At 45.3% G+C, this 26,782-nt stretch overlaps 1 protein-coding gene across 1 annotated transcript in view; it reads right to left on the minus strand.

Annotated features, from left to right (window-relative positions):
• The window catches only part of VPS35 (VPS35 retromer complex component), a 526,314-nt gene that overhangs the window by 352,580 nt on the left and 146,952 nt on the right, over nt 1–26,782 (minus strand). The window contains exons 4-6 of the mRNA XM_086945112.1: nt 17,636–17,759; nt 5,487–5,669; nt 2,161–2,374 (exon numbers count right to left, since the gene is read on the minus strand). Coding sequence (XP_086801238.1) covers nt 2,161–2,374; nt 5,487–5,669; nt 17,636–17,759 — 521 coding nt within the window. The remainder of the gene's footprint in view (nt 1–2,160; nt 2,375–5,486; nt 5,670–17,635; nt 17,760–26,782) is intronic.

The following is a 26,782-nucleotide window of genomic DNA, read 5'->3' on the forward strand; positions in this document are numbered from 1 at the left end:
GCTCAAGGAGAACTCGTCTTTTGTGGAATTCTGTAGGCATTAAAAACGTCTTTCCTAAAAGACAACTGACTTTTTAAACCTTAGCTCCGCGATGCCTGAGCCTAGTTTCATTTGACGCTGGGTACTGGTTGACTTTGGTAGGACTCACAATATTCAAGGAGTATACAGAGTTGCTGCAAATGTCATGATAAAAGTATTTTTTATTGCTTTACCAGTATGTCTCTGATGATCAATAATTTCATTAACTGTCGGATCTCCAAAATACTCTAGAAAAGGATATTGCAAAAGGGATACCGACCTCTACATGGCTGCAATTATCAAGTGCACTAGCAGGAAATAATCTCGCTTTCCCAACGTTTTTAAACTACCTGTAGGGCATGAACGGTGATATGTGCCTATTTGCTGCATGAATTCAAGCCTAGTGAAGCATTTCTTCTGATATGTGCCAATATTCCTGAATGCTGTATAAATCATAGTATATGCAGTCAGAACCTGTTTAAGACAGGAAATAGGGTCAAGAAAACTCATAGGTATCCCATTTTGTGAGTAGCCCAGAAGAAATATACTGAACAGCCAGATCTGTCACATGTGTGAGCCTACATTTTGTTCACTGTTCCTTCATCATAGGTAATTTGACATCAATTCACCATTAAGATTTTATATTTACATAGCAACTGCAAGTTGTTACCACCTTGTGAACCAAGGCCACAGTGCAATGTCATGGAGTTGGTATATGCAATTCTGGAAAAAGTAGACATAATGATCTTAAACTCCATCAATGATTCCACTGAATAGAGGATCTCTATTGGCCTTGTTAACAACCTGCATACAGTAATAAGGATAGAGTAATAATGCACATTAATACTTTCCTCCTATGATTTAACAACAAATCTATCCCAACACAGCCCTCAAACTACTAACCCACTGATTCTCTTTAGCAGCTAACATTTTTGCAATTAGTAATACAATGTTTTCGGTTTAGCAGTGAAACAAAACATCATAAATGAATATTATGCAGAAATTAAATCACATAGTTCCTGGAGAGAGAGGAGTAGATGAGAAATTGAAAGTAAAGATCTTGTGATTGAAAACAGCAGCAATCTGATACCTGGTCACAGCTACCCATAATTCACAAAAGTAACTCACTCTGAAGTAGAAAACATGAACACATTTTTAGCGTGATTGCTCTTCCCTCTCAGCAAAATAAAAGGGGGGAGCCCGGACAGTTGTGTGTCGTACAGCTGCGTCAGAAGAGGATGAGGGCACACCGAGGGAAACTGGAGCCATTTTGTTTAAGGCAACAAGTAGCTCTTGCTCCCGCAGCACTACCAGGGCCCACAGCGTACCGGAAGGATGTTTGGAGCAGGCAGCACAGAATCACCAATTTGCATGGCTGTAAAAATAGCCAAATCCCGCAAAGGGAGTATTCTGACTAGCTGGCCCGCTTCCAATGTTTTATTCAGGACATTAATAGTAATTATTTTCTATTCATAAAAAGCAATAATGCTTTACATAGAAGAGGGTTTCACCAACCAATGCCATTTTAATAATTTTGCATCCATGTTTTGGCTTGGCTTTTTGCAAACGTGTGTGAATGCAGAAGTATACATGTACTGTATATAAATGCTTACATATGTGAAGCATAAGATTTCAATGTTTTTAGGAAACTTTTCTACATAGATACTGGTTCATGAATAATACTTCTATCCATAAAAAATGTGAGAGTAATTTTGGTAGGACTCTTGTAGTCCCACCAGATTTAAAAGAAACTGGAATATTTTACTTACAGTGTACCTTTAATCATAGTAGTGTGCGATGTGAGAGAAACACAATGACACTTGGACTTTTGATAGCAGACTTCAATACTGCGTATGTTATGATTTAGGGGTTTGTGCATTTATGTTCTTTGATCCCCTAGATCTAGAACTATGCAATTAATGTTGTAGGTCTCGAGTCTACTGCCATAACTCTAAGCCAATCAAAATGGCATATGATGGAGCCCTAGAAAAGCAATAATAAGCAACCTATTATAGTAGTGTGGTGCTGTGTTTTATGGGAATGAAAAGGTTATAACCGTGGCAAAAGCACTGCGATTTATCTAACACCACAAAACATTAACATGATAGATACCAAACATGCATTTTATTAAATGTAAATCACCTGTTTGTAGCGTTCCACATTTACACCTTCCAGCTGGCTGAGGCGCACTAAATTTGTTCCTACTAGAATTCGAAGCTCCTGTCTCTCCCGCTCTCTTTTTTCCTTGTCCCGGCTGTGCCCCTGGTGCTGCATCCTCACCCACAGTTTGTTCATTTCCGCAAAGTTCAGCAGCACAAAATCCATGGAATCACTAATGTCGCCGGTAACTTCCTCACTGTCAACAAATTTACAGTAAAAAACATTAAAAAGTTCTTTTGAATGAATTTTTTTTTTTGAAAACACAGATGTTTGATATGTTGAATAACCCACGGTGGGAGATATGATGTGAATGCAGCAAGACGTCTAGTACAATACCCTCCCAGTATGATTTCTGAATGGGCTTCATATTAGTTGTAGATAGATTTCACAGTTTATGGGCTCTCCAAGGACTGAAAGGGACAAGTCTCTTTCCTCTTCATAACCCATCTAAAGGTTGCTGCAGACTGAGTTGCACACAAGCAAGAACTGAACCCCCTTATTAATTGTAAATGCTAAAGGTGTCACCAGCTGGATAAAGGAATGATACATTTTTATTTCTACGCAAAATGAGAGAGGAACGCTGTCTTCCCAAAAAGCATGTGGTACTGGCACAGACAAGTGCACACATACGGGGTGAATTAAAATGATTTATTACTCGTTACTGGTGCAGTTTTCCAAGTGTTCTAGCTTACACCTTCCAGAATTAAGGTAGCTCGGGTATGGGCAAGCTGCAGTGCCACTCATCATAATTAGGAAGTGTGTGGCTCTGGCTGTGCTGGATGACTAAAGGCACAGTTTCCAACCCAGCACTGACTGCTTACTAAAAACTGAGAAAGCTCAGAGGTCAAGCACTAGGATGGATTGGGCATGCATACTTTAATCCCACATTCCAGCATCTCCCTTTCAGCACCATGTTTAGAGTGTCTTGAAAGCAGTCACTAGCAGCAGTACCTAGACAGTAGATGAGTGGACTGCAAGTATTCCTAAAAACAATTAACTTAAACCTGGGGAATAAAAATGCCTTGTATAAAGCAGCAGTGACTTTAAGACTAATGTTCCTTCGGCACTGGATGTCATGCTATCCAGCATCAGAGAGATAGCATATGTACAGCCAGGATCCTAAGTTGTGCTACTAAGCTGCCAGCTTTTGATTCTAAAGTCCTGCAGATGCCTTCCGCACCATCATAACTAGAAGCTACCAGCTTTTTATTATAATATCCTACATATACCTTCTGCACCATAACAACTAGTGGTAAGCAAAGCTTTTCTTTCACAAACTTTTTGAAGTTTTTTCAAAATACAGAAAATCTTTGTGAAGGTTCAAGTTTACACCATAATAAAAAATAAATGTTACTCTATTTTTTCGGGTGTACCGAAAAAATAGAGTAAAATCCCCATTTTAGTCAGAGAATTAGCTCACACAAAAAGGCGTTTGTGAGATAAATCTACTGTGCATCAAGTTTTGCCATGTTTACAGATCTTTTGAACCATACCAAATATATCATTAAAGAGTCAGGTAAACTTTCAATTTCACCCACCACCTGAAAACAAGCTACGTTTTAGTTATCGATAGATTGTTTTTAATATTTGTCAAATTTCACTTTTAAAAGACAAGGCATCATACAAATCTGAGGTTTGTCTTGAGATCTACATGTCTGTATGCACACATTTGCCTTTTTAAACAGACTCAAGTAATGTGGGTTTGGATGACGGAATACTTACTTTAGCCTGTTTTTTAAATGTAATGCTGAAATGAAAGGACACTGCAGATGATAGTGTCAGCCACTATTATCTCGAGGCTGGACTATGGTAATGCCTTATATATTGGCCTTCCACAGAAACTTATTAACAAACTACAGGTGGTATTGAACGACATGGCCAGGCTGATTTTCAGGCTTACAAGAAGGTCTCACGTACCACGCTGCTGTGCAAGTTGCACTGGCTCCCATTAGGCAGAGCAAAATTCAAGGGCCTCTGCATTGCCCACAAAGCAATCTATGGCCAAGCTCTAACCTACATTAAAGAACGCCTCAAGACCTATGTCCCAGGCCGTACATTGAGGTCCTCCGAGGCCTGCCGTCTGTCCCTCCCACGGTACAATACCACATCAAAAGGGGGCAGAGCTTTATCCGTCCAGATCCCACAGCTATGGAACCAGTTACCTGAACATCTCCAAAAGGAACCTACTCTCCTCTTGTTCAGGAAGCAGCTCAAAACGCTTCTGGTCAGAGAGGCCCTGAATGCGGTCTAGTTCCCGATTCATGCATTGTTCATGACACCGTTTAGTAGTGTCTGGCCACTCTCCTCTAAGCGCTAAGAGACCTGCAGGTGATTAGGCGCTATATAAATAACAGTTAACATTAACAAACAAATGGCTATGCTGAAAAGTGATAAAAATAAACGTATTAATGAAGCTGCAATAAACGAAAATGTAATAGTGGTGTAATTGTCTGTTTCCGCTTGTTAAATATTTGTCAAAATCTAGGCATTCACTGCCAAAGATGATTTATTATCGTGAGACTTAGAAACATCTGTACCCTTTCATAAAATCTAGCAGCATGACACCCAAGGAGCATGTGCTCCTACTTTAAGTTGTCAGACACATGTTTTACTTCACACAGATCGAAACTAAATAGTGCATTTGGTAATATTGATATGAGATACAACAGTTGTTATGTTTTCCTTATATAGCGAGTGCGGTGTACATAGAAGCTTTTCGTACATCTAACGTGCAAGGATATATAGCGAGTGCCGTGTACATAGAAGCTCTTCGTACATCTAACGTGCAAGGATTTTACCAGCTGCGATTGAGGAAAAGGAACCGCCATACTTAGATGGCTGTGGGTTTATTGTTTGAAACTTGAAGGACCTACTGATGTCCTTTCCATACTTTTATTCAAAATAGTAAAACAATGTCTCCAACATGGAAGAAGGAAGCTGAGCTAGGGGTTAGTTTACGGAGGTTATGCATTTTTGTAAAGCACAGTGCAATCCCAGGGAGCTAAAAACCTAATGATCTAGACATCATTATTACATAGCCAAGTGTTTTGCTTCTTTCAAAAAGCGAGAGACAGTGTTTTTTTACTCTCGTGGATGCATGATGCATAGCTAAGAAACCAATTTATGCTATTTTTTTTTATAGGTTCCAAGAGAGTCACATGTTATTGACCAAAACATGGCTCTTGGATGTATGCAACAACTTTGGATTGCAGGCAGGAAAGGCTGACATTGATCATTTTTGGCTGGGTGTAAAACAGATTCTCGATACAATAAAACATAGGAGTTTATACAAAACTTTAATTTCTTACTCAGTCTGCTCGCCTTCATCTGGTAAAATATTCCGCGTACACTGAAGAAGGTAGTTTCGTAGAAAAAGACCTCGTAATGGATGCTGAACTCCACGACACATTTCTACAAGGTCTTTCAAAATATCTTTCCGCGACTGGGAAAATGACTTGACATAGACCACACCCACAGTAATTAAGAGGTAGCTGAAAGAAAAATTTGCGAGTCAAAGATAATGTTCTAATGTATGCTGATCCATTTAATAATAACGCTTGTTACGATGCTTTGTAATATCACTGCCCATTCTTGGAGGTTAGAAAAGTAGCACATAGCACTATGATAAAAAAACATAATATCCAGAGCTCAGCAACAAATTGTAACTTAGATTCACATAATACATATCTGCTATGAAGGTTGTCCACCGTCAGAGCTGTACAGCCAAAAAACCACACATCACATGAATAGGCATGAAATAACTGAAGATATCTGTCAAAAATTACTGGAGAATTTTGGAAGACTTTAATATAGTCCATTCACTGCAGCTCCTAAATATCTATCCAATCATACCGCTTCTTTACATCTCACAGAGACAATCAGATAAGGGATGATATTAAAAAGACCATCCTTACGGATCTCTCAAATTTCCACTCCCCCCAACCATACCAAATCATGACAACTACACATAAAATCTCAAATTGGACAACCCCGCGCAGTAACCAGCTAAGCAGGCTATATTATAATAAATACTATAAAGGGACCTGCAGAGCTGTTCAAAGCTACCTGCATTCTAAAAATCCAAAAAAAGGGGGTTGTCTGCCTCTTACACTTCATCATTCAACACACTGCTTTGAACTGCGTCTCATTACATGATCATCGCAAATCGGTGGTCATCACGCACAACATTGAAAACACATCCATATAGGATCGAAAGAAAAACAACATCCATTCAATCAAACACCCTACATGGCGTAGCATCCTACTCATGTACGCAAGCGCTTCAGCACCACACATAGGGGTCGTAAACGCTATAAAAATGCTGCACTTCAATACAATATAAATTCACAATGCCATTAACAGAAGCAAAATAATGAACCAACAGAAAAATTAAACATTTTTTATTCTTAGGCGTCCTGCAAATTTAAACTTTCTTACTTGTGGCAGCTGTTTAGCAATAACACTTTGCAGAAGAAAAAGCATTTTTCATTCAAAGACAGTTGCAGAGCTGAAACTAGGCACTTGAAAATGAGCTGTGAAATAGGCTGTCTCTCAAATCTCAGGCATAGGAAGCTGTTAAAAAATCCATCCATTTGCACACATGCCAAGATTTCACAGCCATCTGCATCTCCTCAACCATATGTTTTTTCAAACACTCTCCAAAATACTTTTTCACAAACTACAAGTGTCAATATACGCAAATGAAGAGAATTATTTACTATTTAAACTTTTGATGTGAACAAACTCAGGGAGGATCTAGAACTAGCATTGATATTTATTCTTCAAAATCATTGACAGAAAGTACCAATATTTTGGCAGTTCAAACCATGAATTTCATTTTATGCATTATCTTAGTAACTTCCGAAAAAGCATCTCCATCAATTCGTCAAGGACTGGATCTTTATGAAAAGAGCTAGATTAGAGGATCAAAGCATCACTCTCGTATGGCCCCTTTGACCGACCCTCTTCCATTGGCATTACATTTCTTCCGCCTTTCTCTTAGTTAGGATAATATCTGTTGGGAACACGGCTATGCAGTGGAGCAAAAAGATGTAATTTTCTCGCAAGCTACAAGACCTCAGACTGCAGCTTGAGGGTTATTCCTCCCCTTGGAATGCTACAATATTTCTGAGGCAAGGGCCATGGCATGGAGGATGGTCAGTGCACCGTAATCTGTTAGAATGAGTAATCGGCTCTACATTTCCATTTTGATTTCATGGGCAAGTTCCTTAATTGTCCGCCTTCCAAGATGGCCATGCCGGGTAGCTCCAAGACTGTACTGTGACAGTACCAGCAACCTTTTCATAATAAATCTTGCATTACTCTCATAGGGCCCTCCAATCGTCTTCATTATTAAAATAGGTCAGAAAGTGTGTCAGGCCAGGATACCAGCAGAACTCTTCTGATGCCTAATGATATGGCAACCATGACTCTCTCCATTCTACATTCGACTCAGCCTGTCACAGGGCTGGTCTTAATCCACAGGGGCAGTTTGCTGCTGGAGACAGATTGATGGTGCTCCATCACACCGTGGACCTGAGAAATTGGTCTTCCTCCATGCCTCCCACATTTGTTCCAACACAGTTCAGGGCATACTCTCACTCCTCCTCATACATACTTTTACAGGACAGAGGGAAATGTAATATTTATACGCTGACCGGTTTTCAGGGGTTTCCCTTGTACAGCTGTTGTTCCACTGGCATGTGGAGACCAAATAATCAAGAAGAGACATTACTGAGAATATTCTCATTTTGGTGAAGATTAGATTGAGAAACTAGAAGGGCGATTGTAGGGAGAGCAGCATATTTAGCAATACAATTTTCTGCATGGGATTTCCCTTTGGGGATGATTCCTTAGTTTAATCCTGGAGCTGATGTTTTGTCTTGATGTGGATAAGCGGGAACCTCCATCTCTTCTTGCTCAATCTTTCCAGTAAACTCCCTCTCAAAGCCTTAAAGTAGAAGATGCTGATTGTACATTTGTTGGGCCCACCCAAAGGATCCGAGTGTCAATGTACGCAAAGGGATTGTGGGTATCAGAACACAACAATAACGACTTCTGTGTTCTCAGGTGAGATAAGTTCTGTTGATCCTGCTCTGACCTCATGACACTTAATTTTTATCAACCTTCTGATGAGGCATCTTTCTCTATTTGACCTGGAATCACTTACCCCTCCTCCCACCAACTGCCGTGCATTCACTTCCTAAAGGAGGGTGGTTCCTACACATTCAGATGGAGTGGGTAGCATTTAATGCAGCCTTCATTCCCTGTATGCTTGAAGCCTGTATACGCCTCGTGAGGCCACAGTCGTGTGGCACCACCACCCTCCTCGCCACTGAAGGTCTATGGCTGAAAGAGGAGCTTTACAGGGTTCTGTGTTAATATTATTGCATTGCATAACCGTCATCATGCCTCCTCGGTAGCCAAAAGAACCACACAACACAAATATTAAAACCCTGCTACAACATCCAATGCAGAAGCTTTTGTGAATGATGCAAGCAAAAATCAAGTACCTGGTCCTAATCAGCGGCACAAGAATACCACCAGCTAACAACTAATGATGACCTTGACCCACTATTAAAGAAATTCAAGAACAAAATCCTAATAACGAATCTGATGTGTTGAACTCGGTAACAAAAGACTATAACAGCGTTGCCCCTTTAACATAATCAGTGAGCCCTGAACCCAGTGTCCACATACCCCCCACATATATAAAGCACAATATCAAAGGGCAGGCTTACTGGCTTTGTCAGGGCATCAACACAATAAAAATCAGAAATATGTCATAAAACTAATGCACCACCATCAAAAGTCATAGCGGGTGATACTATCTTACAATAACCTTCATTCAACCACAAACCATGTAATTGTCAATTTCATCCCTTTTTATTACAATTCTCTCCATCTACCGGCTGGCTTCACTGTGACTGACAGCATACTGCTCTTTCACAAGGAGCATTTCAGCACTCAAAGTAGTTTTGTTCACTGTAAGTAACAAATGTGGCAATGTACGTATTTTGAGGGCAAATATATTTTTGCTTTTGCTAATGTTTGTCATAATGATGAGGCCCGGTAGCTCCCACAACAATAAAGATGTACTAAAACCATGTCAAAACAAGACACGCACTGACAAAACCAAAAGGCTGACCATAAAGAACAAGTTACTTACCTTCGGTAACGATATATCTGTAAGAAACATTAGTTAGTGTTAGATTCCTTACCTTAGAATATCCCCAGGCGTCAGTCTGGATCCGGAAACTTTTGCGTAGCAGTACCCCTGCGCATCGGTAGGCGTCGTCTGCAGGCGTCCCCTGCGGCTTCGCGTCCGTCGTCGGCGTCGTACGCCGTGATGACGTCGCTGGAGTATATAGACGCCGCCTCCGCGCGCTGACGTCAGTTCTTTGTACACAGCTTTTCCGCGCCAGGAGACGCAGAGCCATGAGAGAACCAACACTGGTGCCATGTAAAACTAGGGCCCTGAAAGGGATGTCCTCAACCCTAGGTATCAGTTCGCAGAACGGGGAGGATGGGTGGGTTCGGTAAGGAATCTAACACTAACTAATGTTTCTTACAGATATATCGTTACCGAAGGTAAGTAACTTGTTCATCTGAAAGAAACAGGTTAGTGTTAGATTCCTTACCTTAGAATACATACCCCAGCAATACCAACCCCGGTGGTGGGTCTGCGAACCAATACAATACTACACCAGAAAGTCCTGGAGGACAGAACGGCCAAAGAAGCCATCCCTCCGGACTTGACTGTCCAGGCAGTAGTGCCTCGCAAAGGTGTGCAGCGAGGCCCACGTAGCCGCTTGGCAAATGTCCTGCAAGGGGACTCCCCGGCCCAGGGCAGTAGTAGCCGCCGTGGCCCGAGTGGAATGGGCCCTCAGCCCAACAGGAGGCTCCTTCCGAGCCAAAGAGTAGCACGCTTTGATGCAGAGAACGACCCATCGAGAGATGGTCCGTTTACAGACCGCCCGTCCCTTCTTCGCACCCACGTAGCCAACAAACAGTTGGTCATCCACCCGGAACTGGCGTGTGCGATCCATGTAAAATGAAAGCGCACGTTTTGGGTCCAGACGATGGAGCCGCTCTTCATCCTTTGAAGGATGCGGAGGCGGGAAGAAGGAAGGGAGGGTGATGGACTGCCCGATGTGAAAGGCCGAAACAACCTTGGGCAGGAAAGAAGGTCTAGTCCTCAGAACCACCTTGTCAGGATGAATGGACAGGAAAGGAGGTTGGACAGAAAGAGCCTGGAGCTCACTCACTCTCCTGGCAGAGGTGATGGCAACCAGGAAAGCCGTCTTTAAAGTCAGGAGACGGAGAGGACAAGAATGAAGGGGCTCAAAGGGAGCACACATCAAAAAGGTTAGAACCAGGTTCAAATCCCACTGGGGCATCACAAACGGAACAGGTGGAAACATGTGAGTGATGCCCTTCAAGAATCGAGTTACAATCGGGGATTTGAACAAAGAAGGCTGATCAGGAAGCCTCAAAAAGGCTGAAAGGGCAGAAAGGTAGCCCTTGATAGTGCCCAGAGCAGAGCCCTGCTGGGCAAGAGAAAGAAGAAACAGAAGAACCTCCGAAAGAGGGGCAGAAAGAGGATCCACAGCCTTTGCTGTGCACCATGCCACAAATCTGTTCCACCGACAGGCGTATACCGACTTAGTGGAGGGACGCCTGGCTGCCAGAATAACATCACAGACTTCAGGAGGCAAGTCAAATGGCCTCAACTGCCGCCGCTCAATCTCCAAGCATGGAGGTGGAGACTGGACAGGTTCGGGTGGAGGACCGTCCCCTGCTGCTGCGACAGAAGGTCCTCCTGAAGGGGCAGGCGGATCGGGGGACCGACTGACATGCCGAGTAGCTCGGGATACCAGTACCTTCGAGCCCAGTCCGGAGCCACAAGGATAACTTGGGCCCGGTCGCGCCTGATCTTCTTCAGCACTCTGGGCAGAAGTGGTATAGGCGGAAAGGCGTATAACAGACTGCAACTCCACTCGCGCCGAAAGGCGTCGCCGTGCGAGTGCCGTCTTGGAAACTCCAACGCGCAGAACTGATGACATTGCGCGTTCTCTTCTGTGGCGAATAGATCTAACCAAGGCTCTCCCCATTGCAGAAAGATGCCTTGCGCCACGTCCGAGTTCAGACGCCATTCGTGATCCATCGAGCACCGACGGCTGAGTTCGTCCGCCCTGGCGTTCAGGGAACCTGCCAGGTGTTGAACCGTCAGAGTCACGCCCTGAAGTTCCAGCCATTGCCAGAGGCGCAGAGCCTCCTGGCAAAGGGTCCACGACCCCACTCCGCCCTGTTTGTTGCAGTACCACATGGCGGTGGTGTTGTCGGTGAACACCTGCACTACACTCCCGTTGACAAAGGGGAGGAATGCCTTCAGTGCCAGACGAATCGCCTGCAGCTCCAACAGGTTGATATGGAGCCGGGACTCCGCCGGAGACCAGATGCCTCTGATCTCTGCCTCTCCCAAGTGGCCACCCCAGCCCTGGAGGGACGCGTCCGTCACGACAACGTGCTCCGGTTGGGGAAGGGAGAGGGATCTGCCTCTGACCCAATCGCGGTCCGTAAGCCACCACTGCAGTTGTCTCGCAGTGCCCTCCGAGATCAAGACGTGGTCGGACAAGTTGCCCTGATGCTGGGCCCACTGAAATTTCAGGTCCCACTGCAGAGCCCGCATCCGCCACTGGGCGTGATGCACCAGAAGGATGCAGGAAGCCATCAGTCCCAGCAGCCGCAGCGTCAACCTGACCGAAACCCGGGATAGCGGCTGAAAGATGGGAATCAAAGCCCGAATATCCTGAACCCGCCGTTCCGGTGGATAAACCCGAAACTGCGCCGAGTCCAGAACCGCTCCGATGAAAAGGAGCTTTTGAGAGGGACACAGGTGTGATTTCGGCACATTGATGGAGAACCCCAGGTCGTGCAAGAGGTCTGCCGTCATCTGAAGGTGGTGGACGACTGTCCGGGGCGAGCCCGCCTTCAACAACCAGTCGTCTAGGTAGGGGAAGACTGAAACCCCCAACCTGCGCAGATGGGCTGCGACCACCGCCATCACCTTTGTGAACACCCGTGGGGCGCTGGTAAGGCCGAAGGGAAGCACGATAAACTGAAAGTGCTCCTGGCCTACCGTGAACCGCAGGTAACGCCGGTGGGCCGGCAGGACGGGGATGTGAAAATAGGCATCCTGCAAGTCCAACGCTACCATCCAGTCTTGTGGGTCTAGAGCAGCCAAGACCTGAGCTAACGTCAACATCTTGAACTTCTCCTTCCGGAGGAAGCCGTTGACGTTCCTTAGATCCAAGATAGGACGTAGGCCCCCCTTGTCCTTCTTGGGTACCAGAAAGTAGTGGGAATAGCAACCACGCCCTACTTCTGGCCCAGGAACGCGCTCGATGGCCCCCTTGGCCAAGAGGGCCGTAACTTCCTCCTGCAGAAGTGTCAAGTGGTCCCCCGACACACGGTGGTTCTGCGGTGGCATGGCTGGAGGAGTGGTCTCGAAGGGGAGGGAGTAGCCCCTTCGGACGATTTGCAGCACCCACCTGTCCGAAGTGATCGTGCGCCAGTGAGCGTGGTGATGGCGAACCCTGCCACCCACTGGCGTCACATGGGGCCGAAAGCACGGACTAGGAGGATTTTGAGGCAGATGCTGCGGGGGGAGGTGTGGTCTGACCCCGCCGTTGTCCCCGACCGCCACCACGGAGGTTTCCACGGCCGCCACCACGTTGAAAGGATTGTTGCGGCGCGTGGCTGGCAGCACGTGTGGGGGCGCCCCTTCCTTGGCCACGAAAGGGACGAAACAAACCCGTTTGCTGACGCTGGGTCGAGAGACCCAAGGACTTGGCCGTGACCCTGGAGTCCTTGAAGCGTTCCAGCGCGTGGTCCACCTTGTCACCGAACAGGTGACAGCCATCGAACGGCATGTCCATCAATGTATTCTGGACATCAGCCGAAAAGTTGGCGGATCTCAGCCAGGCGTGGCGACGAATCGCCACCGTCGTTGACATAGCTCTGCCCAGCGAGTCGGTCGTATCAAGACCACACCGTATCGAATATTTCGCTGCATCTCGGCCCTCAGCCACAGCCTGACCGAGTTTTGCCCGCACCTCCATGGGGCATTCTGGCAGCAGTTCCGCGACCGTATCCCACACAGAGTGGGTGTAACGGCCCAAGAGGCAAGCGGTGTTGCAAGACCGCAGGCCCAAACTAATGGACGAGAAGACCTTCTTGCCAAATTGGTCATACCTCTTGGATTCCCGGTCGGGCGGGGCGGACGGGAATGCGGACTGGGAGGTCGAGGCCTGGATCACCAGACTCTCAGGAGTGGGGTGGGTAGACAGGAACTTGGGGTCGTCCGGACAAGGACCGTGGCGCCTGGCCACGTTCCGATCAACAGGCGCACCTGAAGCGGGCCTGGACCACGTGCCCAACAGAACGTCTGACAAGGCTTCATTAAACGGCAGCAGTGGCTCCTGTGGGCATGACTGCGGTTTGAAGACCTCAGTGAGGATGTTAGGCCTCACGGCCGCGACGGGGAGCTCAAGGTGTAAGGCCTTGGCAGCCCTCATCAGCACCACTGAATATGCAGCTCCCTCCACCGATGCCACGGTTGGAGGAGAGATCAAACCAGGGTTAGGAGAGTCGTCCAGACCACTGGCATCCCCCAAGTCACCTGTCCAGTCCGGGTCATACTGGCACTCGCGTGACAGAGGGTCCTCGGACCCCTCCCAACCTTCACCGAACTCTTCATCCTCTCCGTATTCGGAGTCAACGATGTAGACCGGCTCCTCGGGGTTCATGGGCCCCACCGGCGCCGAGCCCGGCGTCGAGCGACGCCGGTCCGACTCCGCGTCCGGCGTCTGGGAAGGTAGGGGGACGGCGCCGCCCGGAGCCGGCGTCGGAGCCCCGTTGCCGGCCGGAGCCGGCACCGGAGAACCGGCGCCGCGCGGGGACGGCGTCGGGGGTAACCCCGATGGTAACGGCGCCGGAGAGGCCGGAAGACCAGCCGGCGCCGATCCCGAAGGCCCTTGCGGCGCCGGGGACGGAGCCGTCGGCGGCGCCGGGGCCGGAGCACCCGACGGCGCCGAGGCAGGGACACCCGAACCGCCAGGGCCCCCAGACGGTGGCACTGGGCCCGAAGGCTCCGTAGGCCCCGTCTGAGAACCGAGCGCCCTCATGGCCATGAGGAACGCCTCGATCTCCTCAGGCGTCGCGCCGTGCCCAGGGACCGGAGGGTATGAGGCAGGCCGCGCCGGCGACTCTCGCGGAGCCGCGGGGTTGGGGTCACCCGAGCCCCCGGCCGCATCGCGCGAGCGTCGGGGGGGAGTCGGGGGTACGATGACGACGCCCCGACTTCTTGTGCTTCTTACCTGATGAGCCTGACGAGTGGTGTCGACTTCCGGAACGCTCGGCGCGGCTCCGCGACCGCTCCCTCGAACGCTCTCTCGACCTCCGGCCGGACCAGGACAGCTCCCGGTCCCGACGTGGGGCCGACACCCGGAGCTCCAGTAGCTTGCGGGACCGCTCCCGCCTAGCCTTGTTGGTGAGGGCCCGGCAGTCGACGCAGGAGTCCACGTCGTGGTCGGGGCCCAGACACCGGAGACAGAGGCGGTGATGGTCTGTGACCGACATCGTGCGCTCACAGTCATCACAGTGCTTGAACCCAGGCATCCTATCAGGCACAAAGAGTGAAATAACTATTCGAAAAACTTGGTCAAAAGACCGGAGTACTGCTCTTCAGATCTGCGTCCACTGGCGCGGAAAAAAGAAGAACTGACGTCAGCGCGCGGAGGCGGCGTCTATATACTCCAGCGACGTCATCACGGCGCACGACGCCGACGACGGACGCGGAGCCGCAGGGGACGCCTGCAGACGACGCCTACCGACGCGCAGGGGTACTGCTACGCAAAAGTTTCCGGATCCAGACTGACGCCTGGGGATATTCTAAGGTAAGGAATCTAACACTAACGTGTTTCTTTCAGATTTTCATACCTATTGGCTTTGCCATTGCTTGTTTATTTTCACGTTTCCAATAGTTTTATTGAAACTGGTTACACAGATTTTTCATTAGGAGTATTTTGGGGAAATACTCGCATGCATCAACGCATAACACATTTTACTAAATGAAGCTTAAAAGAAATGGTACCTACGATTTCACAGTAGTTTAGCAAAAACGTTTCCTAGCTGCATTTGTTTTTATGAACATTTTATTTTGAAAGCAAAGAATCTTCAATCTTGCTTTCAAGCTTTTGTATACATCTGCATCTAATCCGAGAAAATCTTGGAAGCATTATTTTCAAAGCTTCCCATTGTTATACTTTGCAAATGTGTGTACACATGTTCATACTGGAACCAGTGTCAGTAGTGCAGTCTGAACTTAAAACATTTCCTTAGAGGGCTCCCCCTAATAATAAAGGCTTTGTATTAATGAACCATAAATACAAGTTCGAACAGCATGGACACAAATATTACCTTAACTGCAGATAATACCCGTTCCTGATCCATAATGTGGTACTGTAATCTGGCAGCCAACGAGTTTGTGCTGCAGAGGGATGGCCCTACTTGTCTCAAAGACAAAATAAACATGAAAACGTCTTGGCCTTGGCCCCAAACAATATGTTGTGCGCATCGGGCTATTGGAAGGGCAATAGGAATTCCACAACCTGTGCAACTAAAGGAAGTAAAAAAGTAGCTGAACAATCTATTTTCATTCCATTAGCAAAGGTACCATTTTTTACCACGTCAGATAACACAGACCACGGCATAACCAGTTGAAAACTTAAAGAAGTAAAAATGTGTGTATCCTGTTCTAAAATGTAATAAGCACATAAACTATAAAACCAAAAGGAATATTGATAGGACCTAATATCACATGCTAACCATTTCCAAACAGCATACTGCAACAGTGAGTGAGAGGAGGTTGTCCTATCATGGAAACAAATCGAGACTCTTAACCGTTTGCAGTGGCTTATGGTCTCAGCGCATTTGACTCACAAAGTAGGTCCACCAACTAGCTCTCAACATCTCATGAAGGCCGGCACCTCTTTTGTGAATGTGACCCAAAACCCACTCTGCGCACCTTCTCTCATGACGCCCAATATTTACCAATCCCCCCTCTCCATCCCACCACTGATTAGGATACCAGTCACTAGCTTTTTCTGAATTAAGGATGACATCTGAGCACGTGGTGTGAATCCATAAAGCTGGTGGCCCACCTACATACAACGTTTTCATAACAAGCCCTTTGATCTCAGGTTCTTCAGTACGAATGATGAAACAGGCAGTGATACAGAAACCTTTATGTATTTATTTCTTCTCAGTACACTGGACTCAACCCTTGTCCAAGATGGGCAAGCTGATGTGATGCGGCGCCAAAGAGTCAGTAAATGGCAGGCTACAGAAGATACTGGTGACATGGAAGAGTGAGATCTGCAGATACACAATGCTAATGTGGAATTCTAACATGCGTGAGCCATTCACAGCTAATTCATGATTGCAAAAAGTGACCAGCACAACAAAGGAAGGCTACCATCGCGTGAAACCCCTGAAGCAAAAAATGAAAATACCTTTCCAAATAGTGCCCAAACAATTATACAAACATTAACATATGTTTGATAAAAAAAGATGTGAAACAGTCTCAGAATTTGATGCCTTGTGAGAAGTACAGCAAAAGAGCAGACGGATACATCTAAACATTTATTTAAAGATCATAAAATGAACTTCAAATACTAAAGCAAGGTGTTAAGAAAGTAAAGCACATTATTTTATAGAAGAACACAGGTCTGCTAGTTCTAGATGAATACAATTACCTTCCTGTCACCTCAGATTCTAAAAGTCTACTTCTACAGTCCCTTCCTGGCAGATATTACAGAGAGGAATGTTTCAACAGAGTTGATTACAGTAGTAGGCCACCTAGAATGACAAGCACAGTAGAAGACCACCACCAAGGGGATGCCAGGTTGGAAGATCGTGCAAGAGACACAAGCACATATAATCACAGTGGCAATAGCAGAGTAGGCTAACCCAAGGTAACAGCTAGACTAAGACAGGAACAGTGATTAGCAGGGGCTATCAATGTGAAAGAGAAACCAGGAGGGCCTTTTGAATGGGCATTCAACAGAAAGATTCCATGACAAACAGGGATGATGCAGGAGGTACTATCACAAAGAAACATCCTCCATGAGAAGTTGCAGTAATACAAGACCACACACAGTTGGTTGTAAGTAATTACTACACAGGATTCCCTGGATTAAATGCCGAAGGCAAATATATTTCCCAAAAGCTTCGAAATTATTAGGCGATTTAAGAAGTCAAGTAGTGTAACCGTACATAAACTGCAAACAAGTTCGGTCATACAGCATATTTGCATGTGAAAAATATTGACAATACGTAGGATTCACCGCCTTATGCTTGCTACATAAAGTCATGTGCTAAACATACTACTTACAGTCTTGGGATGATATTTCCAGCATACTGCACAAGCTCGTATAGATCAGACACTTTCCTCCCCTTGGCGAACTCATCAGTCAAGTAGACTTCCAGGTAGTGCAATTCGTCTGAAATGGCCATGTCTGATTATTTATTAAGGTTTATCAAATAGAATAAAAAATGTATTTGCACCCCTGCCTGGAGAACCATTTTTAAAAGGTTATTCAAACGTAATTTTTAATAAGGTAGTCAATATATATATATATATATATATATATATATATATATATATATATATATATATATATATATATATATATATATATATATATATATATATATATTGGTTTGAGATAGGATATGCTTAAACATTTGCACTTTTCGTATTGGATCCTCAGTAGAATCCAACAGTGTTTTTTTCATCCCAGTCCACAAATACTGCAGGAATTTAGGGGTCTGTAGTACAAAGCCCTTTTGCAGTCGCAAAAACTGTGATGCACAAAATCACAGAATTTTTCAATCACCGAAGGGCTTTTTACACTTCCGCCCTTTTTATAAGTTGTAAAAGTCTTTCCCAACTAAGTAAAGTGTTGCGCAATCCTTTACAAATAGCCACTAGAATGTGTTGTGACATCGGTGACCCGTAAGTTACAGTGGCAACTGATTTGCAAAACAACATCTTTGAGACAGCTCTGTCTTTGAGAGTCATAGTCCCAGCCAAAGACGGAGCAGACCGTGGTCAATGAAGCCACTACTTCCATCCCTCACTTCCCCAACTTCCTTGTCTCCCAAGTGGGATTGTTTTCTTTTTCTTTTTTTAATTTTTAACAGAGGCAACACCTGTTGTTTTCATTGGAACAGGTTACTGTAAAATAAAAAAATAAAAAACAGTTTACCGTTGGAAATGCACATGGATGGTTGTCTGTTAACTCTTGTAGACCATCATCGCGACATTCAGACCCAAACACATGGAATCGTAAATTGACACATGACAAATTAATATTCAATAGGCAAGTCCTTTTGTGACTCTTTGCAAATGGATAATTTGTGATGAGATCTATTATCTATTATTATCTAAAAATGTAGAAGGAAGGAACGAGGTTGGCGCAAATCTTGGGATCCTAAGGACCGAGAAGTTTACAAGGGCCTGCTACGAAAATATAAAAGCAGAGTTATTAGGAGAAACAGGATTATTTTACTAACTTGACCTGTTCTCTTACGTCATCTAAAGAGCTCTTTAAGATCGTGGACTCCCTCTGCTCTCTCCAGGCTCCCGACCCTGTGGTTGTCTCACAGGAGCTATGTAACAACATTTCAGATTTCTTCTATAAAAAAATAGATGACATCTATCTGGCTCTACAATCACAGAGGAACTCTCTGAGTGAAGAGGACTCCTCTCGAGTTAAACATCTGGAATCTTGGGATGCGGATGCTTTCCAGGCCCTTAACCGCTTTCCTGCGCTCTCCATGGAGGGACTCAACCTCCTCCTAGACAAAACGAAATCAGCTTCTCCTCAGGACCCTGTCCCTTTGAAAATACTAAAGGACTGCAGGGATATCATTCTTCCTCCGATGCTGGAAATAATGAATGGAGCAAGGTATTTTCCCGGTGGCATGGAAGAGGGCTATTGTAAAACCTCTTCTTAAAAAGCCTACCCTGGATCCTGGTCTATTTAAGAACTTTAGACCAATATCCCTTCTGCCGGCACCTGCTAAGATGTTGGAGGCCCATTTGAATTGTCATCTTTCCAACTTCCTGGATGCTTCGGGGTTTCTGGATGGGTCCCAACATGGCTTCAGAAAGCTTCACAGCACGGAGTCTGCTTTGACTAAAGTCGCAGATAACATCCGCCGGAAAGTAGATCTGGGCCAAACCACCGTGCTAGTATTGCTGGACCTTACAGCAGCATTCGATACCCTGTCTCCCCTTACTTTAACATCCAGGTTAAGGGAGGCAGGGATAACAGGACCGGCCCTCAGTCTCCTGAACTCTTTTCTACAGCAGCGAGAGCAGCGTGTGATGCTTGGAGATTGCCTCTCCCCTGCTAAGTCTCTGCAATGTGGGGTGCCACAGGGGTTGGCATTGAGTCCGACCCTGTTTAATATCTACGTGGCCCCCCTTGCAAGACTAGTAAGATCTCAGGGGATGGAGGTAGTGTCGTACGACGACGACACGCAGATTATGGTGTCCCTGACCCACTCTGTGAATGTCACCGCGTCCAACTTTAGGTCCCGCATGCAACTTGTTGCAGAGTGGATGATTCTCAACTCCCTAAAGTTGAACAGTGACAAAACAGAGGTCCTGGTCTTTGGCAAAGACCAGGGCATGTGGTCAGGTGAGTGGTGGCCTCCATCTCTAGGCATCTGCCCCACTCCCACACAATCTGCTAGGAACCTAGGCGTCATCTTTGACACCCGGCTCTCCATGGAACTTCAGGTCAATAGGACGGCGGCCACCTGCTGGGGTGTCATCAGGACTCTTAAAAGAATCATTCACTATCTTTCCCCACAGACACGCAAGCAGGTTGTGATCGCTCTTGTTGGCTCAAGGCTCGACTATTGTAACTCTCTCTATGCCGGGGCCAACAAGGGCCTTCTGCAGCGCCTACAGGTTGTGCAGAATGCGGCGGCGCGATTTGTTTTGGCCCTGCCTTTGCTGTCCTCTGCGACCTTGGCAAGGAAGAATCTCCATTGGCTCCCTATCACCTCCAGAGTATCGTTTAAACTTCTCTGCCTTACTTACAGTGCCATGATGGCAGGCCCGGCTGATGCTCTGGGATCCTTGCTCACTAGGTATGTCCCGAACAGATGTTTGCGCTCTCTAGAGCTAAACCAACTGGTAGTCCCACGCGCTAGGAAGCTAGATGGGGGAGCAAGGCCTTCTCCATTCTGGCACCCCAATTATGGAACACACTTCCCCTTGAGATCAAATCACAGCCTTCACTGGATCTCTTCAGGAAAGCTTTGAAAACCTGGTGCTTCATTAAAGCCTATCAGTAAGCTCCTGTCTCTGGTTGCCCTCAGCTAGTTTTTTGAGTTAGGCGCCTTGACGCCCATTGGGCATAGTTGCACGTTGACAAATCCCACCTCATTCATTCATTCATTCATTAGTGCATAGGTGCCATTGCCAATATCATTCCCCTTCGCAAACTACTCAGCATGCAACATTCATATCTCTGGTTTGTCAATGGGAATTATACAAGTCCCTAAGAGTATTAAAATTCATTGGAAAATGCCTGACCTATAAATATGTAGTTCTAAACTAGCAGTGGTAAAAATACCCAAACTGATCAAGTCCACCCTCACAACAATGCTGAACTGAGTTAAAAGGACACATTAATTTTAAAGCAATAACTATTTGGGCTGGCTCCATAAGGGATGCAGAAATAGATACAGACATTACAATGATGTCCCTACAAGAAAATAAATCTAGTGAGGAATCCCGCGGAGCTTCATGCTCAGCTGAGGGGAATTATTTTACATATACAGGGCATGGTAGTGAGCCCCATTTTTTTCACCAACGTGTGATTAGGTGGTCGAGTCACAATGTAGTTGCATGCCCATAAGGTGTTGACTCAAACTAAGCTGCCATAAAACAGCTGCTTTGACAAAACTACCCTGCTTAGGAGTAGACCACAAACAACTTCCCTCAATATAGTTCATAATCAAATGAGGAGTAAAAGTTCCTTACGAATTAATCGTTAAACCCACAAGAGCTGATGGCATGGTTAGGGCCAAATGACCTGCAACAGTTCCAAAATAGAGAGGTATAGCAATTAAAAAGCATTCAATTGGCTAGTTTTAGAAAACATGATTCACAGACACTGAGGAACCATCAGAGAACTCATATGCTAAAAGTTGTCTCCTCAGAGATTAGGCCAGCGGTTCACTTACTAAAAACAAGGAGGTGGCTCAAGGTATAACGCTGCCGACTTTGGACCTAGACAACAGGGTTTGAGCCTGGGGTGGGCTGTATCACGTAATCACAGACAAAGTAGTCCCTAAATGAATACATAACAGCTAGCAGCGGAATTAGACTGTTGTTGGTCGGTGCTGCTTCCTTCGAAATGATAGTAAACCGGAAATGACGTTTCGGACCACCAGCCAATCAATGCGTGAAATGAAACCAGCAATGACACATTTAACCAATGGCAAGTGACAACACAAAGAAAAACATAATGGGTGGAGTTTCACTACTAATACAGATTATTTGATGCCTCGTAGAGGCAGCCTGCAGCTGCCTTTTCGAGACCTAATAAGTCTGAAGTTCACAGAAGCAGGACATGAAACACTAGGCCTTTGAGAGATGGCAGGGTAAAATGAATAGAAACTCCTGCAAGCATGCAAAAAATTGTGAGAAAATAACATTTTTCTACAGTCCTTTCAGCTTTATCGTTGTGCACGTTCCTAGCAGTGGGATCTAATGAGGCCCCACTGTGAAGGTAAACTCAGAAGTGCCTGCGCTCACATTGGCATTAATGAAGGAGCAGATGATTGAATTGTAGGTCACGACTGGCACAGAGGTAAAGCTAAACGTTAATGGATGCTAATGGCACACATTTACATTCCCAGGTCTTTTAATCAAAAACAAAAACATTGGCATCTCTCAACAAATGATTATTTTCTCATTTCTGCTTCCACATAATGACACAGAAAGCTATTCGAATGGAAGGGGGCGGTGCTACCCATTAGACTAATAGGGAGAAAAGTGAGAACATGAAGCGATTATGGCAACATTGCAATTTCATAACTGCGGAAAAGGCAATTTCTACCACTGCATTACAGTGTAAAAATGAACTAATGCGAAATTCTAAACAAAAGGTGCGCTTACTGGTAGTGATCTATAAGGGGAGCTTCATTTTAATACCCTATATAGTCAAAGCCTTGTTAGAGGTAGAAAGCACTATAACGTAATTTCAATATAATGGAAAAAACCTGCATCATCTTAAATGAAATGCAGCTGTCTATCGCGGGGACTCTGTGTTAAGGGGTCCAGATTAGCACCTAAAGTGAGGATGTAGGTATTGGAAGAAGAAATGGTGCAAAACTCAGGGTCCTGAGGGGAAGGGTAATATACAAGTTAGTGAGGGTCAGTATGTCATTCACTCAATGACGTTACCTACGTATTGAAATATTTATGTACTCACCTCTTCAGATTTAATTAACATTTGACTGGTTTAGGGCGGAAAACCTACAACATAAAGAAAGCCAATTTTTGAAATATATAGAAAAAGAATAAAAGAAAAGTGAAAGCAAGGAAAACCACATGGTCAAACAGAAACGAATTTGGGTGCTATTCTGTTAAACGTGGAAGAAATCAGTAGTTCCCGGACACTACTAGTGTCCACTGAAGTGTGGGAGAATAGTTTTACTGCGGCAATTTATTGAATATTTACGCTGGTACAGGATAAGGACAGAACAAACACACATATGACTTATGTATGGCTTCTAAGGGAAGTTATTAGCATGATCATGGATCAGATATTCAAAGCTATGAAGTCACAACAGTGGAAAAATGAAAGCTGATTTAGCAACGCGAAGGCAAGCAATGCTTCACTGATTTTCACCCACCTCGCCTAGGTCTCCAGGGACCTGACCGAATTAAAAGAACGGGACATGGCTATGCTCCATCTCACCACCCTTAACATCACCTCTCTTGCATCTTTGTGGACCACAGTGTGGAAGAGAAACATGGGTTGCTCCTTGCCACCACCACCTCCTCCTGTCTTCCCTGTCAACCACAGGTATGGATTTCAGGTATGCTCACGCGGCTCTCAAGCAGCTAGTATCTAAGCTGCGCCCTCTGTAGAGCATGGCTTCAGGTAGGGAGGGAGGGCATGAAGAGCAGTAAAGGAAATTGGTATGATAAAAAGGAGAACATTTTTTTTTAAAATTTTTGTTACAATTGGATGAGAGGGACTAAAGAATTGGGTTGGGTATGTGACAGAACACCAAGTATTATGAAAGTTGGGATGGGGAGGGTAAAGCAGTGATTCAATGAATGGATGATGACATTTATAAAGTGTTGTCCACCTCCGTGTGGTCCCAAGGTGCTGGTCTTAAAAAAGGGAGACTTTCAGAGCTGCCGTAAGGCTGTGAATAGAGGGTGGAGGTGTATAGGAAAGACTTCCAAAGTATAGGAGACTTGCCACTGAGGAAGCTCTTCCGCCCCTAGATTTAAGTTCATACCTTGGTAGCGTAAAGAGAACACGTTTGTGGCTGTATAAACAGCAAGTATGAACATATAGTATTATTCAATCACAGAAAATCCACCTAGTTGGTGATAGCATCTCAATCCCTAGCAGAACAATCTTTACTTGATCCTCTTTATCACTGGAAGCCAATGCAAGGATGTTCCTGCCAGGGAGACATGATCCCTATGCCTAAGACCCACAACTGCACGCACCACTGCGTCTTTGATCCCTTTACAAAGAAGCTATTGATGATGTCGATAGGCTAGCGCAGAGAAAGTTGAAATAAGCCTAGAGTTAATTAACTCCCCTACTACTAAGACTTAGTGCTGAACTGACAGTAAAAGAAGAAAAGGTTTTAACTTTCCTAACTGATGGAAACAGCTTCACACCATCTTGTCTGCTGGACTATTAAGGTAATTCCACAATCAAATATAAAACTAAAATTCGTCACTGTTAGTGCTAAACAAAACGTTTGGTTAAAGAGATTAGGGATATTTATAGTTCTTAGGTCTGTTAGACCTTTGCCAATGAAAAAAGAAAGTCTGTTTTGCTTTTGTTCATTTGAAGAAAACTCTGATCTTTTCATCTCTGGATCTTGTATTAGAAGCCCCATAAAAGGTCAGGATTAATGTGGTTGTTTTCTACTATACTGATGTATTGTTAAGAATCCATATGCATATGACTGAACTCTAACAACAGATACCATAAACAGGCTAAAAAGTAGGCCCTTATAGAGGTTACAAACAACATCAAACAGCTGCCCTGTGGAACATCGTTCCCTGGTGAAAGTGCGGCTGGCAGAAAGGAACCTATCTGTACTCTGTGATCTAGTAAGTAAGAAAAGACCTAAACTAGCTAATCGGTAGAGGCCTGGATTAAGCAACCTCAGCATTTCTAATGAAAAGTGCTTGATAGCTTATGGTATCAAAAGCTGTGGATATGTCCAGTATGACCAAGAGGCAGCCTACTCTTATCAGTCCATCTCAGTGTTTCGCTCAGTATCCTTGTAACACACACTCTATTTCACAATGAAGACAAAATCCAGATTTCAATCACTCACTTAATCAGCATTTGTAAAGCGCACTCTATCCCCCCCCCCCCGCCCTTGGGTATCTGGGCGCTCGGTCTCGGTCTAAACACCAAGTCTTGAGTCTCTGTCTGAAGTCTGACAGCGAGGGGGTTATACGGAGCTGGAGCGGGAGGTAGTTCCAGGTCTTGGCTGCGGTGTAGGAGAAGGATCGGCCGCTGCTGCGGCAGATAATGGGGGGTGTATGCGAGGGCAAGTAAAGAGAAGTGTAGGTGGCTGGCAGGTTGGTGGAACTCAGTTGATAGTTAAACTAGGCTGGTCCTAGGTTATGGAGGGTTTTGTAGGCGTGTATGAGGATCTTGAACTGGCATCTTTCCTGGATGGGGAGCCAGTGGAGGTCTCTGAGGTGAGGGGCGATGTGGGTTCGTTTGGGGAGGTCCTGGAGGAGTGTGGCCGCAGCCTTCTGTACGATCTGGAGTCTTCTGAGGAGCTGGATGGGGATACTGGCATAGAGGGTGTTGCCGTAGTCGAGGCAGCTGGTGACGAGGCCCTGAGTAACAGTCTTTCTGGTGTTGGTTGGGATCCATCTGCAGATTCTGCAAGAGCATGAGAAGTGTGTGGAAGCATTAGGAGGAGCATTAGGAGGCAACTGCTTTAACTTTTAATTTAATGGTTAGTTGGCAGTTGGGATGGTGCAGAGGTTGCGAGTGTGGTATGAGTCCGAGCTCTGCAGACCACTAGCTGTGGTCCCATCCGGAGGTGTTCTTCCCGAAGATCAGTACTTCAGTTTTGTCGGAGTTGAGTTCGAGGCTGTTGTTTTTCATCCATTTGGCTACGTTAGTCACAGCGTTGCAGAAGTTGGTTTTGGCGTCGGTGGGGTCCTCGGTGAGCAAGAGGATCAGCTGAGTGTCATCTGCGTAGGAGTGTAGGACATTTGGACCTAGAGATATAGTGTCTATCCTACACATCTCAGGCTCTGCTCATTTGGCCATTTATTCTGCCCCCCACAAAGTACTTTTCTTCATGCAGCACAACTCCTCAGTGGCTTTGCATGCCAAGAAACCTGAACTGCTTGGTCCTTTTTAAGAACATTGCATGGCCTCTCTTAGAAAATCAGATTCTCCCCCACCACACACTCTTCCAAAGAGGAAGTTTATTTTAGGAGTCGACACAAAGAGGGCAACTGCCTCAGGGAGAAATTCTGAGAATAAATCATGGCAAGGAGATACTGAGGAGACCACAAAGCTCAGAAGTTCTTTTTGGAGGAGCATGACCTGGATTTGGAAGTCTGGAATCTCCCCATCAAGGCTGAAGCATAAGAGGGAGTATATTGGCCCCAGCATCCCGATTGGTAAGCTAAACAAAGGAGAAACTTGATTCAAATGAGCTCTGCTATACATGGTCATCAGAATGGGTCCTGGTCTTGGTGGGGTCAATTACACTTGAGGACTGTGCATAAACTCATAAAAAAAGAAAATGCAGGCGCACTCATGGGAGGATAGCTTAAAACTGGCAACTGAGTTAGGTTTGTCAAACATCCCATGAATGGCCTAGGCAGATCATGGAAGATATTAGGATAAACTAGTAGACATTATAGGGCCTTTTGAAAAGATTTCAAAAAGGGCAGAGGGGATCAAACTGACCCCCCGAAGATATGGAAGACTGGATATAATAAGCAATTTGAATGCTTTGCAACAGAAACCATACTATAAATGAAACAATCATTTGCAATGTATAAGGTCTCGCATTAGGAAAGTTTGAGCCATTGGTATTGTAAATGACACATTTTTTATTTATGTGTTGGTTTTGAAAATAGCAAAAATAATAGCTTTGTCATTTACAGTGCCAATAGATATAACTTGTGACACCTATAGCATTTGTAATGCAATATGTGTTGTATTCATGTGACTTAGATGTATTGATATTACAAATAACAATGGCTTTT

Source organism: Lissotriton vulgaris, chromosome 12 (genome assembly GCF_964263255.1).
Source record: "Lissotriton vulgaris chromosome 12, aLisVul1.2, whole genome shotgun sequence".
NCBI classification, from domain to species: domain Eukaryota; kingdom Metazoa; phylum Chordata; class Amphibia; order Caudata; family Salamandridae; genus Lissotriton; species Lissotriton vulgaris.